At 59.9% G+C, this 13,410-nt stretch overlaps 1 protein-coding gene across 1 annotated transcript in view; it reads right to left on the minus strand.

Moving 5' to 3' along the window:
- Positions 1-1,620: 1,620 nt before the first annotated feature.
- Positions 1,621-13,410, minus strand: part of LOC111157652 (tetratricopeptide repeat domain 38) — a 23,192-nt gene continuing 11,402 nt past the window's right edge. Inside the window, exons 7-14 of the mRNA XM_022519257.1 lie at positions 12,823-12,942; positions 10,546-10,605; positions 9,701-9,739; positions 8,645-8,726; positions 6,865-7,030; positions 5,197-5,356; positions 4,931-5,004; positions 1,621-3,598 (exon numbers count right to left, since the gene is read on the minus strand). Of these exons, the coding sequence (XP_022374965.1) occupies positions 3,505-3,598; positions 4,931-5,004; positions 5,197-5,356; positions 6,865-7,030; positions 8,645-8,726; positions 9,701-9,739; positions 10,546-10,605; positions 12,823-12,942 (795 nt within the window). The 3' untranslated portion in view covers positions 1,621-3,504. The remainder of the gene's footprint in view (positions 3,599-4,930; positions 5,005-5,196; positions 5,357-6,864; positions 7,031-8,644; positions 8,727-9,700; positions 9,740-10,545; positions 10,606-12,822; positions 12,943-13,410) is intronic.

The raw sequence follows: 13,410 nt of genomic DNA on the forward strand, positions 1-13,410 counted from the left end.
GCGACACCCGGCGGCCCCACCCCGGCCCGGGGTTTAAACGCGGCGCACAGGCGCGGCGCGGTCCGCCGATTGGCCGGTTTGAAGGCGCTGCGCCACGACGCCGCGCCCGGCGCATCCTGGGGGCTGGGGGCGGAGCCGCCGGGAGGAGGGGCGCGGCGCACATGCGCACTGCCTCCGCGTGCGGGTGGGCCGGGCAAGTCCCGGTTCCGCCGGCGCCGGCGGCGGGTGGGCAGAGGCGGGCGGGGGCTTCTTTGGAGCGTCGTGCCGGGTCCCCGCAGGCTTGGCGTCAGGGTAGCCGCGCGTGCCGAGGGACGTGGCTCCGACCCCAGCTTTTTGTCTGTACACGCAGGGGCTTCCGTTGCCCGCGAAGCGTGTCGGCGGGAACCGAAGTGGGGGCGCGCTTGTGCCTCGTGCGCCCCGCTTGCCGGTCGGCGCCAAGCCCCGGGCCCGCCCGCACCAGCACACAGCCCCGCCGCTGCTGCCCGCGCGGCAGGAGAAGCCGAGGGTGCCGGGGGACCGTGGTGAGGGTCCGAGCTGGCCGGAGGCGTGGTGAAGCCCGCCCTGCGCTTTACACCCGCCGGGGAGCTGGGTCTGTTCTGAGAGCAAGAGGCGGGGGCGGGTCGGAGGGGTGCGCAGGGCGCGGTGGCTCGGGGGTGCAGTCCGCACGGGGAGCAAGAGCCCTGGTCCGAGCGACGCGGAGCACTGGCCAGTGAATAGGTCCGTCCGCAGCAGCGTCAGACTGACCGCGCTGCGCCGTGGACTGTAAACCAGGAGTAAGTAACGCCCCGCTCGTGGCCGGGAGGGTGAGTCGAGGGGCTCCGTTCGGTACACCGTGTCAGGAAGCTGTGCTCTGGGTATGTGGGACTGGAGGCTGGGGGAGGATGTGGGAAGGAGGGGCCTCGGAAGGTCTGAACTCCAGAGGGAGGAACACCATTTTCAGGGGTCATAATGAGTTGTTTATTTGGGGCAGACTGGGTGGAGAGCTGTCCAGGGGGCAGCCTTCCCAGGCCCAGGACCTACGCCAAGGCTTCTATACTGGCTGGCATCTGGACTCCACGTTGTCTCTGGCTTCCCATCACCCACGCCAATCACCCTGTGTGGTTGTGCTCCCTTTCCATTGCTCCTGATTCCAGCTCCCAGTGAGACCGTGAGCCCCTAAAAGGCATGGCAGGGGCTCGGCTATGTGATGTCCCCCAGCCTTACGCAGCCCAGCCATGGACTCCAGGCAAGAGCTGAGAGAGTGGGGGCTGGATATTGAAGGGGTAGGAGGTGGAGAGAGGGGCTGGGGGGCAGTGTCTAGCAGTTTGGACAGAGCCCAGCCTGACGTCTGCATCCCCTTATCTTGTGCTGGCATCCCCAACACCTCTTTTCTATCAAAGGACTCCCTCTGTAGCCTTTGGCTTCCCACTGCACGCGGATGTGCTGGGTCCACCAAGACCTCGCCTCCACCACCTGAGTCTCTGTCCATGGGGTCCCTTCTGAATTCCATTGTCTTTTGGCTTTTTTTTTTTTTTTTTTAAGATTTATTTATTTGAGACAGAGAGAATGAGCATGATCAGGAGGGAGAGAATCTCAAGCAGACTCCACACTGGGCACAGAGCCTGACACGGGGCTCCATCTCACAACCCTAAGACCACGTCCCGAGCTGAAAACAAGAGCTAGACCCTCACCAACTGCGCCACCAGGGCGCCCCATGAATTCCATTGTCTTTTGCTCAGGTTTCTGCTTAACTGGAGAAGAAAAGTGGTACAAGGCACACCCAGCTGCAGGTATCTGTCAAGAGCCTTTGGGTTGTAAGAAACACAAAACCAGCTTCAGGCTGGCTTTAGAAAGAGGAGAATTAACTGACTTGAGGAACCGGGAAGTCCAGGAAAGAGGGGCTCGAAGGAGGGCACTGGGTTAGGTCATCTCCCAGCTGCCTCTCTGGGGTCCTGCTCACCCTTGAGCACGCTGGCTTTGCTGGGCCCCCCAGCCCAGGAGCTCCAGGCTTCCCACCACTTAGCAGGGCCTCCTGAGGGTAGCAGCTGGTTTGGGGGTGCCCGTGCCCTGTCGATGGTCCGAAGGCCTCTGTTTGCCTGACTCAATCACAAGGCGACTGCAACAGGAGGTTGGGAGGGTGCTTGGCCCGGATCCCCACAGCCCTGTGGGCACCCTCGCCAGCCTACAGTGGGTTCGAGGAGGGCTTCCCCAAGGAGGGATCAGGGTTCCTGGCTTCACTGGCCAAGTTGTATCCTCCTTGGAACCAGGAGAGGGGAGGGCAGATGAAATGTGGGCAGGTAACAAGAGGGGACAGCTCAGGATGGAAGGGTAGGCTCCCCTCTGGCCTGTGTCCCTAGCTCCTGGATGGACAGAGCACCTCTCTCGAAATCCTATTGTAACTACCCATCTTCTGGACTCAATGTCCCGCCCCCATGCCCAAGTTCAAGGAGAAGCCTGTCTCCCCAGGACCCAGCCTGGCACGTGGGAGATGATGAAAGGTGCCGCCAGCACAGGCAAAGGAACCAATTAACTAATTTATTTTAATGTCAGAAATTTGTCTAATCAGTTTGGAGGCCTCCACTGCCCCTCCCTGAGTCCCTATCTAATCTCAGCCTACACTGAAGGAACCTGAGAAACATCTAGAGGTGGGGATCGCCCCTCACAAGTACATTCCAGTGAAATCAGCAGCTTGCTCAGGAGTGTCTCTGGGGCCATGTTAAGATGGGGAAACAGAAAACTGGCTCAGATCTCAGTAAAGCTCCATGGACTTTGGTTTTTGCCAGGACAGGGCAACCCTAAGTTCAGTCCACAACCCCCAGAAAGTGTGCCCGCTCAGTGCATGTGCGCCCCTGTGATTCAAGTCCTAGTGGGCAAAGGAAGCCACATACCCGAGGTCCCTTAATTGGCACCACCGGAGCCCCCTGGGGAAGTCCACGGACTTCTCCAGAGACAGGAGAGGGCCACCCCACATGCCTGTGCTGCTTTGGGGGGGGTGGGTGCCACAGCTCGGGGGTCCAAGGTGAATCTCAAGGCCTCTGGTAGCTGTGACCCTGGGCAAGTCACTTCCCCCCATGGGTGCTCTCACCCAAAAGATGGGACAACATATCTAGAATTTGATGGGGAAGACAAAAGGAGAGGGCTTATCCCAGGGGCAGCCTCAGGGGCGAGAGTGTTCCCCAGGGGAGGACTCCCCTCCCCCAGCCAAGCCAGCCACCCCAACCCAGGAGGTGTAAGAGTCCCCTGGGAAAACGGTTTGCCAGGCAAGTGGCAACAGCGCTGCCCACTTTGGCTCTAACTGCTGGCACATGCGCCTTGGCCCTTGGCCCTTGGAACAAAGGGTTCCAAGATTCTGAGTCATGTCTAAAATTGATTTGTGTCCCTACTTCCCATAATGTTGCTGGTTACAGGGCTTTCTGCTTAAAGCCACAAATTACTCAACAGCCCTAACTAACAGACTCTAGCTGCTTCTAACCTCAGGGTTCAGGGGCCAGCTGAACCGACGCTGGGGAGGGGGCCAGGTCCAGCTCATTGGAGGAGGTGGACGGCAGCGGCCTTTCGGATGAGCCGCTGGGTCAGGGGTGAGTTGGGCTTCAAGGCGTCACGCTCCGTCAGAAGGTTCCTGTGGAAACGGACAAGGTCTGTGATGGAACCTCCTAGAAGCGGGGGGGCCCTGTGGTCCCTGGGCCCCAAGAAAGGACAGGCAACTCGGGCTGGGGCTGAGATGGGAAGAGAGGGGACAGCATCACTGAAGAGGGGATGTCCAAGGGGCCCCACCTTCCCTGCCAACCTGAGGTGCCAACTTGCACCCACGTGGGGGCCTGGAGCTCTGAGCAGTGTGACCCCTAAAGAAAGGTGTGTGGCTGCGGCAGATGGCCACGGAGGGTGAACAGTGAGGGGCGTGTGTCTGGGATGCGTCAGCGATCCAGCCAATTCAGAGCGCCCAGAGCGCGCACAGCTGTTTCATTAGTGCTGAGAACACCTGCTCTGCTCAGTTTGGAGACACTGTTGGGACAGTTGGGCCTGACGCAGCTTAAACCCTGGGCCTTTCTGCCTGACCTCCAGGGCTCAGCCTAGGGTCACCCCGGACTTAACTGGGTCTCCTGACCCCTATTCTACCCACCAGGTACCCCACAGCCCCTCCCTGTCCCCTTTCCCATTCGTGTTCCATTGGGGTGCAGGGGACCCACAAGGAGACCGGAGTGCCGCATGCAGGGCAAGGTGAGCTGGGGCGTGGGAGCTCCCAGGCTGCTGGTGAGGGCTGGGCTTTGCAGCACTTTCTAATTCAGGTGCCCCCGCCCCAACACCCCTAACCCTCCAGCTCCTGCTCCTGCTAACCTGACCACTGCGCCTGGTCAGATCTGCTGGTTTGCGGGCCGCCTCTCAACTGTCTCTTCTTCAGGGCACCCTCCCTCCCTGAGTCCCGGCCAGCTCAGCCTCCAGAGCAAGGTGTCGCGGTCTGCACCCAGGGCAAGTTGATGTGTGTGTGTGTGTACACGAGATAGTTGCTAGTGTTCCCACATGAGACGTACGCTTCACATGCCAGGCCCTGGGTTGGCCTGCTCCCTCCCCCACCTCCTGGAACCCAGCAGAGCCCGTGAGAAAGGGCATCCCAGCAGAGTGCGCAGCATGTGCAAAGGCCCAGGCCCCTGAAGGAGCAGGACATGTTGGGTAACTACAGCTCAGCGTGGCTCGGCTGGGAGGGCTAGGAAGGGCAGGAGGGCCAGCCTGGGGGTGGGTGGACCCCAGTGGTCAAGTCGAGTGTGCTAACAGGGAAAACCAAGCGCCCCATAGCCTCACGTCCTTGCAACCTCAAAGGTGGGAACCGTCTCCAGCAGAGGGAGGTGGGAGTCTCAGGGCAGGCTGGAAGCCCCTGGGGAGACCCCCAAGTGAGATGGGCAGCTCTGCTCAGAGATGTCCCCAAGCCTGGCATGGGTGTGAGCGAGGAACTCACCGCGCCACGTTCTTGTGGACACCAGATGTGCAGTTCAAGGCCGCATGGATCAGCAGCTGGTTGAAGACGTCTCTCTGAGAAGTCAGTGGGGCAGGTTAGGCTGGTGTAACATGGGATGAGGGATGGGAGCCCCCATCCCACCGCGGGCAGGCCTGTTCTCGGGAACAAACTTCCCGGGTGTGGGAAAGACGAGGACACCCGTGCTCGTGGGTGCTGACCCAGAGAGAGGCCACCAGCAGCGGTGCAGCCTAAGGCTGGGGGCTCACCTGGGCGTTGCTGCCCCCAATCTGGATGATCCGGTAGCGGATGGGAAGGAGCAGTTCCAGAACACGTTCCGGGTTCCCGTTCTCAGCCTCCACCAGGGCCTGGCACAGGGGCAGCCCCACATCACGGGCCAGGAGGTGCTGGCAGTTCTCCCCGGGAGCCCTGCCAGCCAAGGAGGTGCCCTCAGTTACTGGCGGGACACCTTACACTGCCTGACTCAGGTGTCCTGAGGGAATGGGCCGCTCTTCCTCAGCCCAGCATCCCTGTCTCTGTGCCCGACACAGCAGGTGCTTGGGTCAGTGGTGCTGACAGGAGAAGCGGACAGGAAGGGGGAGAACAGGGTTCTCTCGACCCTGGCTTGAACAACCCTTTCCACAGGGTTGGACTGTGCTGTTGGGGGACCTCGGGCAGGTCCCCCAACGTCTGGCCTCAGTTTGCTCATCTGTAAAGTGTGGGTACAGTGCCAACCTCACAGGGCCGTCAGGATTGCACACCGTGCAGGTAAAGCCCGGCTCTGGAGTTGGCCCCACGCTCAGGCACACAGCTGTCAAAGCCCATGTCTCTTTGCTGGCCAGCAGGTGGGGGTTGAGCTGGGTCACGGGGACAGTGGGCATGGTGGCAGCAGCCTGCTCCAAGCCTGTCTTAAAGAATCAGGGGGGCCTGGGTGGCTCAGTCGCTAAGCATCTGCCTTTGGCTCAGGTCATGATCCCAGGGTCCTGGGATCGAGCCCCGCATCGGGCTCCCTGCTTGGTGGGAAGCCTACTTCTCCCTCTTCCACGCCCCCTGCTTGTGTTCTCTCTCTCTCACTGGCTTTGTGTGTGTGTGTGTGTGTGTGTGTGTGTGTGTGTCAAATAAATAAAATCTTGAAAAAAAATTAAAAATAAATAAAAAGCAAGAATCAGATCTTGGAGTGCCCAGTGGGCTCCCCAGGCCTTCCCGGGCTGACATGACCGCTGCTGGGCTGCGGACACCTTGCCTGAAGCTGCCTCCCCAGTGGAGGCCCATGGATCCTGCAGCTCCGCTCTGGGGGGAGGGGACGGGCAGGCGGCTGGGTTGGTGGCCAGCTCCAGCACCGCCCCCAGGACAGCACCAGGGGTCACGGCTCCCACAGCTCCAGCCCTCTGGGTGGGAGACGTGTGGCTGCTTCCCTGGCCTCTCCTGGGATGGAAACTGGCTCCCACCCATGCCAGGAATCGGGCCAGGGGGCTGTGTGGCCACACCACCGCACCTCCCTCTCTGCCCAGCCTGCCTCAGCAGGCACTGTCCCCAGTTGGCAGATGGGAAGACTGAGGCTCAGAGCAGAGAAGCACTTTGTCCAGGATCTCAGAAGGTACGCAGCAAGGCTTTCTGGTTCGAGAGCCTCACCATGGCCCCCCCCCGTGGGAGGCAGCACCCACGACACTGAGGCTCCCACCCCCAGCGGGGCAATGGAAAGGTGACTCTGGCTCTTAGGAGAACAGCCATGTGCTTGCGTGATATAGCTGGTGGGGACACACACCTGTGGGACACGTGTATGACAGCCACCCTCCATGAGCATCCCCGTGGCAGCGTTCACCAGTGGGGCTTCCAACCCCAGCCTCCTGGGCCGGTCTGGCCGGGGATGGAGCAGACATCAGCCTGCCCCCAGCACCCCATGGCCCTCCCAGCGGGTCCCTGGACCCTCCGCATACTTGCTGGCATCCTGCAGGCTGGTCAGGAGCTCCTGGGTGGTCCCGGAGTCCCGAGCTCCCAGGGATGCCATCAGGAAGTGTGCGTCGTTGAACAGCAGGATGTGGTCCCGGCTGTGCTTCTGGGTTATAGGCAGGATATCCTGCCACCGCTCACCCACAGACACCCCTGAGGGCACAGGGAAGAAACCCGCAGGCCTGGTGTCCCATGTGAGCATGTCCTACGCATGGGCCTCCTAAACCCCCATGTCCCCCAGAGGCCCTTGTGTTCCAGCTGGGGAGGCTGGGCAGGGGAGCGGGGCTGGCCGGTGGCCTTTGGCCTCACACAGAGGCCTTTGGGCCCCGTTTATGTTAACTTCGTTTAATTATAAATGCAGTAGATGCTTGCAATAGGAAAAAAAAAAAAAAACCTACTGAAGGGTATTGAAGTTTCTGGCCCCTTGGACGAAGCCCAAAACCATTTTTGAAATTCGTCGTGGGATTACCGTTGGCATGGCACCTGCTACCTAATAAAAGTCGGCAGAGTTAATAACATTCTCTCACATTTGTGTCGGGATTTCTCAGCGCTGGACGGCCCCTACTTCTGCTCTGCTCCCCGGCCCTTTCCCCCACCTCGCATCCCTCCTGACTCCTCTGAGTTACTACCTCCTTCCTACCTCTGGTGGGGGTGACCCCTATGGTAGAAACATTGCCCTTGACCTCTGTCTCTCAGGCAGCAAATCAGACAGGTCTCTTGAGTCTCTGCTCTGCTTGGTGAAGGATCAAGGGCCTTTCCCTTCCCTCCACTGTGCCTGCCAGCCTCTGTACCCGCAGGCCTCCCTGGGTATGTGCCTGGGGGCACGAGGCTTCAGGGTCCCCAGAAAGCTCCAGGCGGCTTCAGAAAGTGCGGGCTTCGGCCTCCCTGAGCTCAGCCCCATGAGGCAGATGGGAATCCTGCCCAGCCCTGCTCTAGAAGGCTCCCTGCAGACCCAGATCAAAGTCAGACTCTTCTCCGGCCTTCCCAGCACCTGGGCTCCAGCCGCCCGCCTCTCATCCTTGCCCACACTGACCCTGTCTTTGGTTCCTCACCCGGTAACAGGCAGCTGGTTTGTGTGTCCTGGGGGCCCTGGACAGGCTGCTTTCCGCACATCACATCCTCTCCCACCTCTGCCAAGCGAAACCCTTCACGGGCCTCATGGCTCACATTTAACTCCCACCGGGAGGCCTTCCTGGAAACAGCTTGCCCTGCACAGGCACTCATCCCCACACTGTCCCGCCGGCCCAGGGCCTGGCGTGAGTAGAGCTTTGGCTCTGTTGGGCCTGAGGGAGAGGGGAAACCGCCTGGCACCCGGGCTGTTGGCCAGAAGCACCAGAGCTGTGGTTGCAGCTATCCAGGCTGCCTGCAGAGCGTGGGGTGACGGTGTTGAGAAACCTCTCTGTCTGAAATCCCAGGGAGTTGAGGAAATGTCACTCTCTTATACTAGGAAAGGAGGCAGCACACAGAGCCAGGGGCCAGGTGCCAGCCGTGCTCTGCCGGGCTGGCGGGCAGGCGGCGAGAACGGCATGGACCCTGAGCTCGCGCACCCAGAGGTGATGGCACCTGGAAAAAAGGGGGGCAGAGGCTAGGGCCCACTGGCTTCCGGCTGGCTGGAAGGTGGCTGCAGAGCCGGGACCCAAGGCCACACAAAGGCAAGCCGCTCGGGTCTGCGGCAGGACCTGGAGTGGCTCAGCAATGAGTTCCTTCCCCTCGTTCTGAGGGAGGGAAGAGGGCAGAGGAGCCCAAGGGGAGGGTGCAGGTCTGTACCTTCCATCCGCAGCCGGTACAGCATGGAGCAGCTGTCCACCACGTCCAGCATCGCCCCACTGGCCTTCAAGCTGGGGAAGACCTGGAGGACAAAGGTGGTGGGCAAGTAAGGGGCCACAGGGATGGGCCGAGTGTGGGGCCTGCAGAGAGCCAGCCCTCAGCCAACAGCATCCACCGCCATCACCCTGCACCCTCAGCTTCCAGAACCAGCCCGTTGCCCAGGTGTCTGGCCGCGCCAGGTGCCAGACCTGAAGTCAGGCCCCAGCCCTGAGCACAGGCCAGGCGCCGGCACCTGTCCCCTCCCGACCCTGGCCTCAGACCATGCTGGCGGGTTCTGCATTCAGCTGACCTGTCCCTCACGGCATGGAGGGAGCCGACCTTCTGTATCACCCCACAATCCTGACAGAACTCGAAGGGAGGAATCAACTGACACTTTGCTGCCAGTTTTCCTCGGGGTTAGAGGCCTGGGCCCCAAACATTTTTGTGACATCCCCCTGCCCCGCAGCCTTCTATTACAAAGCATGCAGGGGGGTTCCCAGGAGCTGCAGTCAGCCTTCTTTTCTCTTAAAAGCTGCCTGGGGGCTGGAGCAGGGGGAAGGGGAGTCGTGCTCACTGGGCCTGGGACTGCAGTCTGTTCCAGAGACGGACTGTGGGGCTGGTGAGCGGCCTCAGTGCCACGGAACCCTAGGGTCAAAAACGGTCTCGGGGCAAATTTTGCGTGTGTTTTACTAAAAAGAAAGAAGGAAAAATTCCTGTGGGCAGATCATTGGTTGTACCAAAGACGAGCCGTGTAAAAGGACTACAGAAAATTCCGGGATTTCAGAAAAGACCAACTTAGCTGTGCCATTGTACCGGCGCCCGCCGGGACCCAGTGAACGCCTTCACCCTGTCCCAGCGGCGCCACTTGGCAAGAACGAACCCGAGGTCTCGCACCAGAAAGGAGTGTCTCTCCATCTGCGTTTCTGGCTGAGATGGTGCTGACGGACTCAACTATGTGCTAGAGACTAAAAGGCCAACGTCTGCCATCCACTGGGTTGGCTGCAGAAGTGGACTTACGTGGTTATCGTAGATGGTCAAGGCGGCCTCGTATTCGCCCTGCAAGGATCAAGTGGGCATGATCAACATGGGACAAAGGTCAAAGGTTACACCGCGAGAGGGGCTGGAGAGTCCATCCCCTGCCCACCACCAGCACCCTGAATGAGGGGATGGGCTGAGCTGCCTAGAGGGTCTGAGGGTCAATGAGCAGAAGCCCCTGTGCTCCGGGAGAGGCGGCGCTGGCCTCTGCTACCCAATGGACGTTTCTGTTGAGGCCTGAATGTCCCCATGGCGCTTGTCGATGTTACAAGCTTTCTCGTGTACTTCTTCTAGTCTTTTCTTCTCTCTATTTTCCTTTCAGTACCTTCAGTGGGGACCACTGCTCTCCTCCAGACCCTGAGCACAGCGGGCCCTCACCTTCCAAGCGTCTCTCTTTGGACTTCCGGGGAGCTTCTAGATTTGTCTCTGTGGTAAGCACCATGGCAAGAAGGTGCTGAGTCCCTGGGATCAAGGGTGCTACCCCCGACCCTCACTTCCACTGGGACAAACCCTTTGGAGGGTGTCATGTCTCCTTCGGGTATAATCTGGGGGGTTGGGGCTTGGCTGTTCACTCCAGCAGCAGAGGACTCTCAGTCTAGATCGTCTCCATAGATAATGTACAAGATACATAATTTCCATGTCCAGACAGTGAAAAATGCCTAAGGTCATTTAAGCCTGAAAAGTTATTTGAAAACGTGAATGCTCTGTTACAACCAGACATTATCTAAATGTGCAAACGCAAAAAAATTATCCCTGGGATACAGCAAGAGGTAGAAAGAGACTGATTTCACTGGACCTCTAGACAGGATAAGAGCGGGCCGTCTTACCTTCTCAATCAGATAAAGAGCCCAGTGCCAATAGTTGTGACAAGCAAGCATATCAGAGTCCTGGGGAAAGAACGAGAAAATTCGAGAAGCTGACAGCCCGTGGGACCGAAATTACTGGCTGTGGTTTTGTGACGAGGCCGAGCCCCTCCCTGCTCTTTGAGCTCAGGAAATGTCTCCTGAGGCCAGGTTGCCTGGGCCCAGCTCGGAGGGACTGGTGACATGTCGGCCCCACAGCTGGAGTGGGAGGAGCAGGGCCGACATCCAGGCAGGCCTCAAGCCCTCCTTATGCACGGAGTAGAGAAAACGGGCGATACATCCATTGCACAAATGGGTGCAGAGCCCCGCTGGGTGTCCAAGTCCCAAGAAAGCCATGAGGATCAATAAGTCCCGGGCCAGACGCCCTCCAATAAGAGGGGCGGGGTTAACATCTGGACAGTTACTACTGGCACCCGTTCGGCCCCACCGTGGATGCCGGCCCTTCCTTCTGAGGCCACTGCAGATGCTTCCTCCCCTCCCTGGACGCTACCTTCCCTTTCTTGGAAAAAGAAACTGACCATGCCCCTTCCCTGGCCCACATCCACCCCGCACCTGTGCTTGAGGACATCCAGATGCCTTTGTCTCCTCTTCCTTCCACCCTGGCAGGCCTTAATGGCTGTGCTCGATCTGGTCCTTGGCTGGGACACCCTCCATCTCCCCACCTTTACCTGGCAAACCCTTACCATCCTTCCATACTAAGCTCAGTGTTTGCCTCCTCCAGGAAGCCTTCCCTGACCACTTCCCCCTCAAGTCCAATGGGGTCGAATGCCTCCTCTGAGTTTCCACATCCCTGAGAGTGCCCCCATCATGGTGTGGTACATGGGCTGCTAGAAAACTGCTCACCCCACTTGACTGAGCCGTTAAGGACATAGAAGTCTGGGCTGGACTCTCAGTGAGGTGTCCAGGGTGGCACAGTCTGAACTCCAGTCTGGGGCAGGAGCAGGAGGAAAGGGAGCGCCAGGTCACAGTATCAACCGCAGGGCTGTAATGCCAGGCCAGAGGCTGCCCGAAGCCACCACGGGGGACAGATGCAAACATCAGGGGACTAGCCAGCTTGGACTGCCTCATTTTACACATGCCTGGAACCAACACCCATAGGAACTCATATGGGGCCAAGGGCTTCATAGTTGTTACAATAGCAGGTGTACCAAGGAGGAAACAAAGCTCAGAGGGTCACTTTCTTGTCCCAGGGTCCAACCAGACCTCAAACACCCGTAAAATCACAGCATCTGGGGGAGGGACATGAATGGGACACACCAGAAGGCCCTGGCCAGGCCTTCCCTGGGCTTCCTCGGGTCTGCCTATGCAAGCCCCTGGCCCTCAGCAGGAAGGGTGGCCACACAGTTGCGCCCCGACCCCAGACCCACTGGTCTCGTAAGAGCTAGCAGTATCTGCCTGGGGGAGCCTGAGGGCAGGACTGCACCCCACTGTCCTCCTCCCCAAGCCCTGGCTCAGGCTGCCCCAGTGCCTCTCCCGTCCCTAGTGTTTGTGGATCCTCAGAAAGATCTTTGTGTGAACCTCCCAGGATCATCATTCTGAAATGCTATCTCACCCCTGTTCACCTGCTCTGCTGGGACGCTGGGACGTCCCAGGCCAGGGAGCAGCTCGGAGGGATGGAGGGGCTGTGCCAGTCCCTGCCTGCTCCCTGCCAGATTCCTGGTCTCTTCCTGGTTCCCTCGGGCACTGAGCACCTGCTGCTCGGTGCCAGGCACAGACTCCCCGCCTTGGCCAGTGGGACCTGGGGAAGCCCACCATGGCACAGAGGAGGGCAGGGCTGCAGACCACTCCCGGACAGGTGGCCAGGCTGACCACCAGAGATAACCCTGGAGACAAGCAATGCACACAGAGGAAGGAGAGCTACCTGGCGCTGACCCCCACCCCAGGAGTCCCTGCTGAGCCGGCTGGTGGGTGGTGGCAGAAGGGGCAGCTCAGGGCCCTCCAGGTTCTCAGCGGGGACAGGCTCTTGTGCCCTGGGAGTTTTCCGCTCCGTGCCTTTACACCAAATGCCCCAACACAAAACATACTCTAGAATCACCTGCAAAACATTGGCAGGTTTGGCGGGGAGCCATGTGGCTCCCAGGGGGGACACTGTGGCTTGACAGAAACTCCTCTAAGCAGAACACAAGTTTTCCCAGAGCTAAGCTAAGCTGCACCCCGGAACTGCTGTCCATAAAGCCTCGGCTTAACTCAAGGGGCTGCCTGGGGTTTTCCAGGCAGGGGACCCGTGGACAAGAATCGTACCTTCCAGTGGGCTTCTGAGGACTGCATAAACTCTAATCCGTCCTTGATTTCTGCCTTCATCTCGTGAATGTGGGCAATGGTGTGCACCGACCACGCATCCGTGGGGTTGATAGACAAAGCCTACACAGGGAGGGCGTGAAAGATGATTAGAGAGTACGTGCATCTGTCAGGCCGCCCAGGGACCTGAGGCACCTCCAAGTGACACTGGGACAAGGGGCCCGCACTGGACGGGCACGCGTGGGGCTGGCACAAGTGTGGGCACCGGGCTCTGCCTCAGAACGACAATGATCCCCGAGTCCAGCCCCGCTGGGCGTCCGCGTGCTGTCACTAGTGAGGGTATCACTGCCCCCCTCAAAGCTGAGGGGGCGAGCTTGGGGAGGCTGGCCAACTGACGCAGGACCGCAGCTGGCTCTTTCCAAGGCCGGGACTCAGCCACAGGGCCCCATGGCCTCCCGCACGTGGCTGAGTCCCCTGCAACAGGCCAACCAGCCTCTCTGGGCCGGTCCCCCCTGGTGAGAAGCAACAGCACCGCAGAAGTGAAGTGCCCCAGAGGGTCCGAATGCTGAGCCCACCGCCTGCCCCCCCCCT

The sequence above is a fragment of the Enhydra lutris genome, unplaced genomic scaffold (genome assembly GCF_002288905.1).
Source record: "Enhydra lutris kenyoni isolate GAN:26980312 unplaced genomic scaffold, ASM228890v2 scaffoldscaffold55, whole genome shotgun sequence".
NCBI classification, from domain to species: Eukaryota; Metazoa; Chordata; class Mammalia; order Carnivora; family Mustelidae; genus Enhydra; species Enhydra lutris.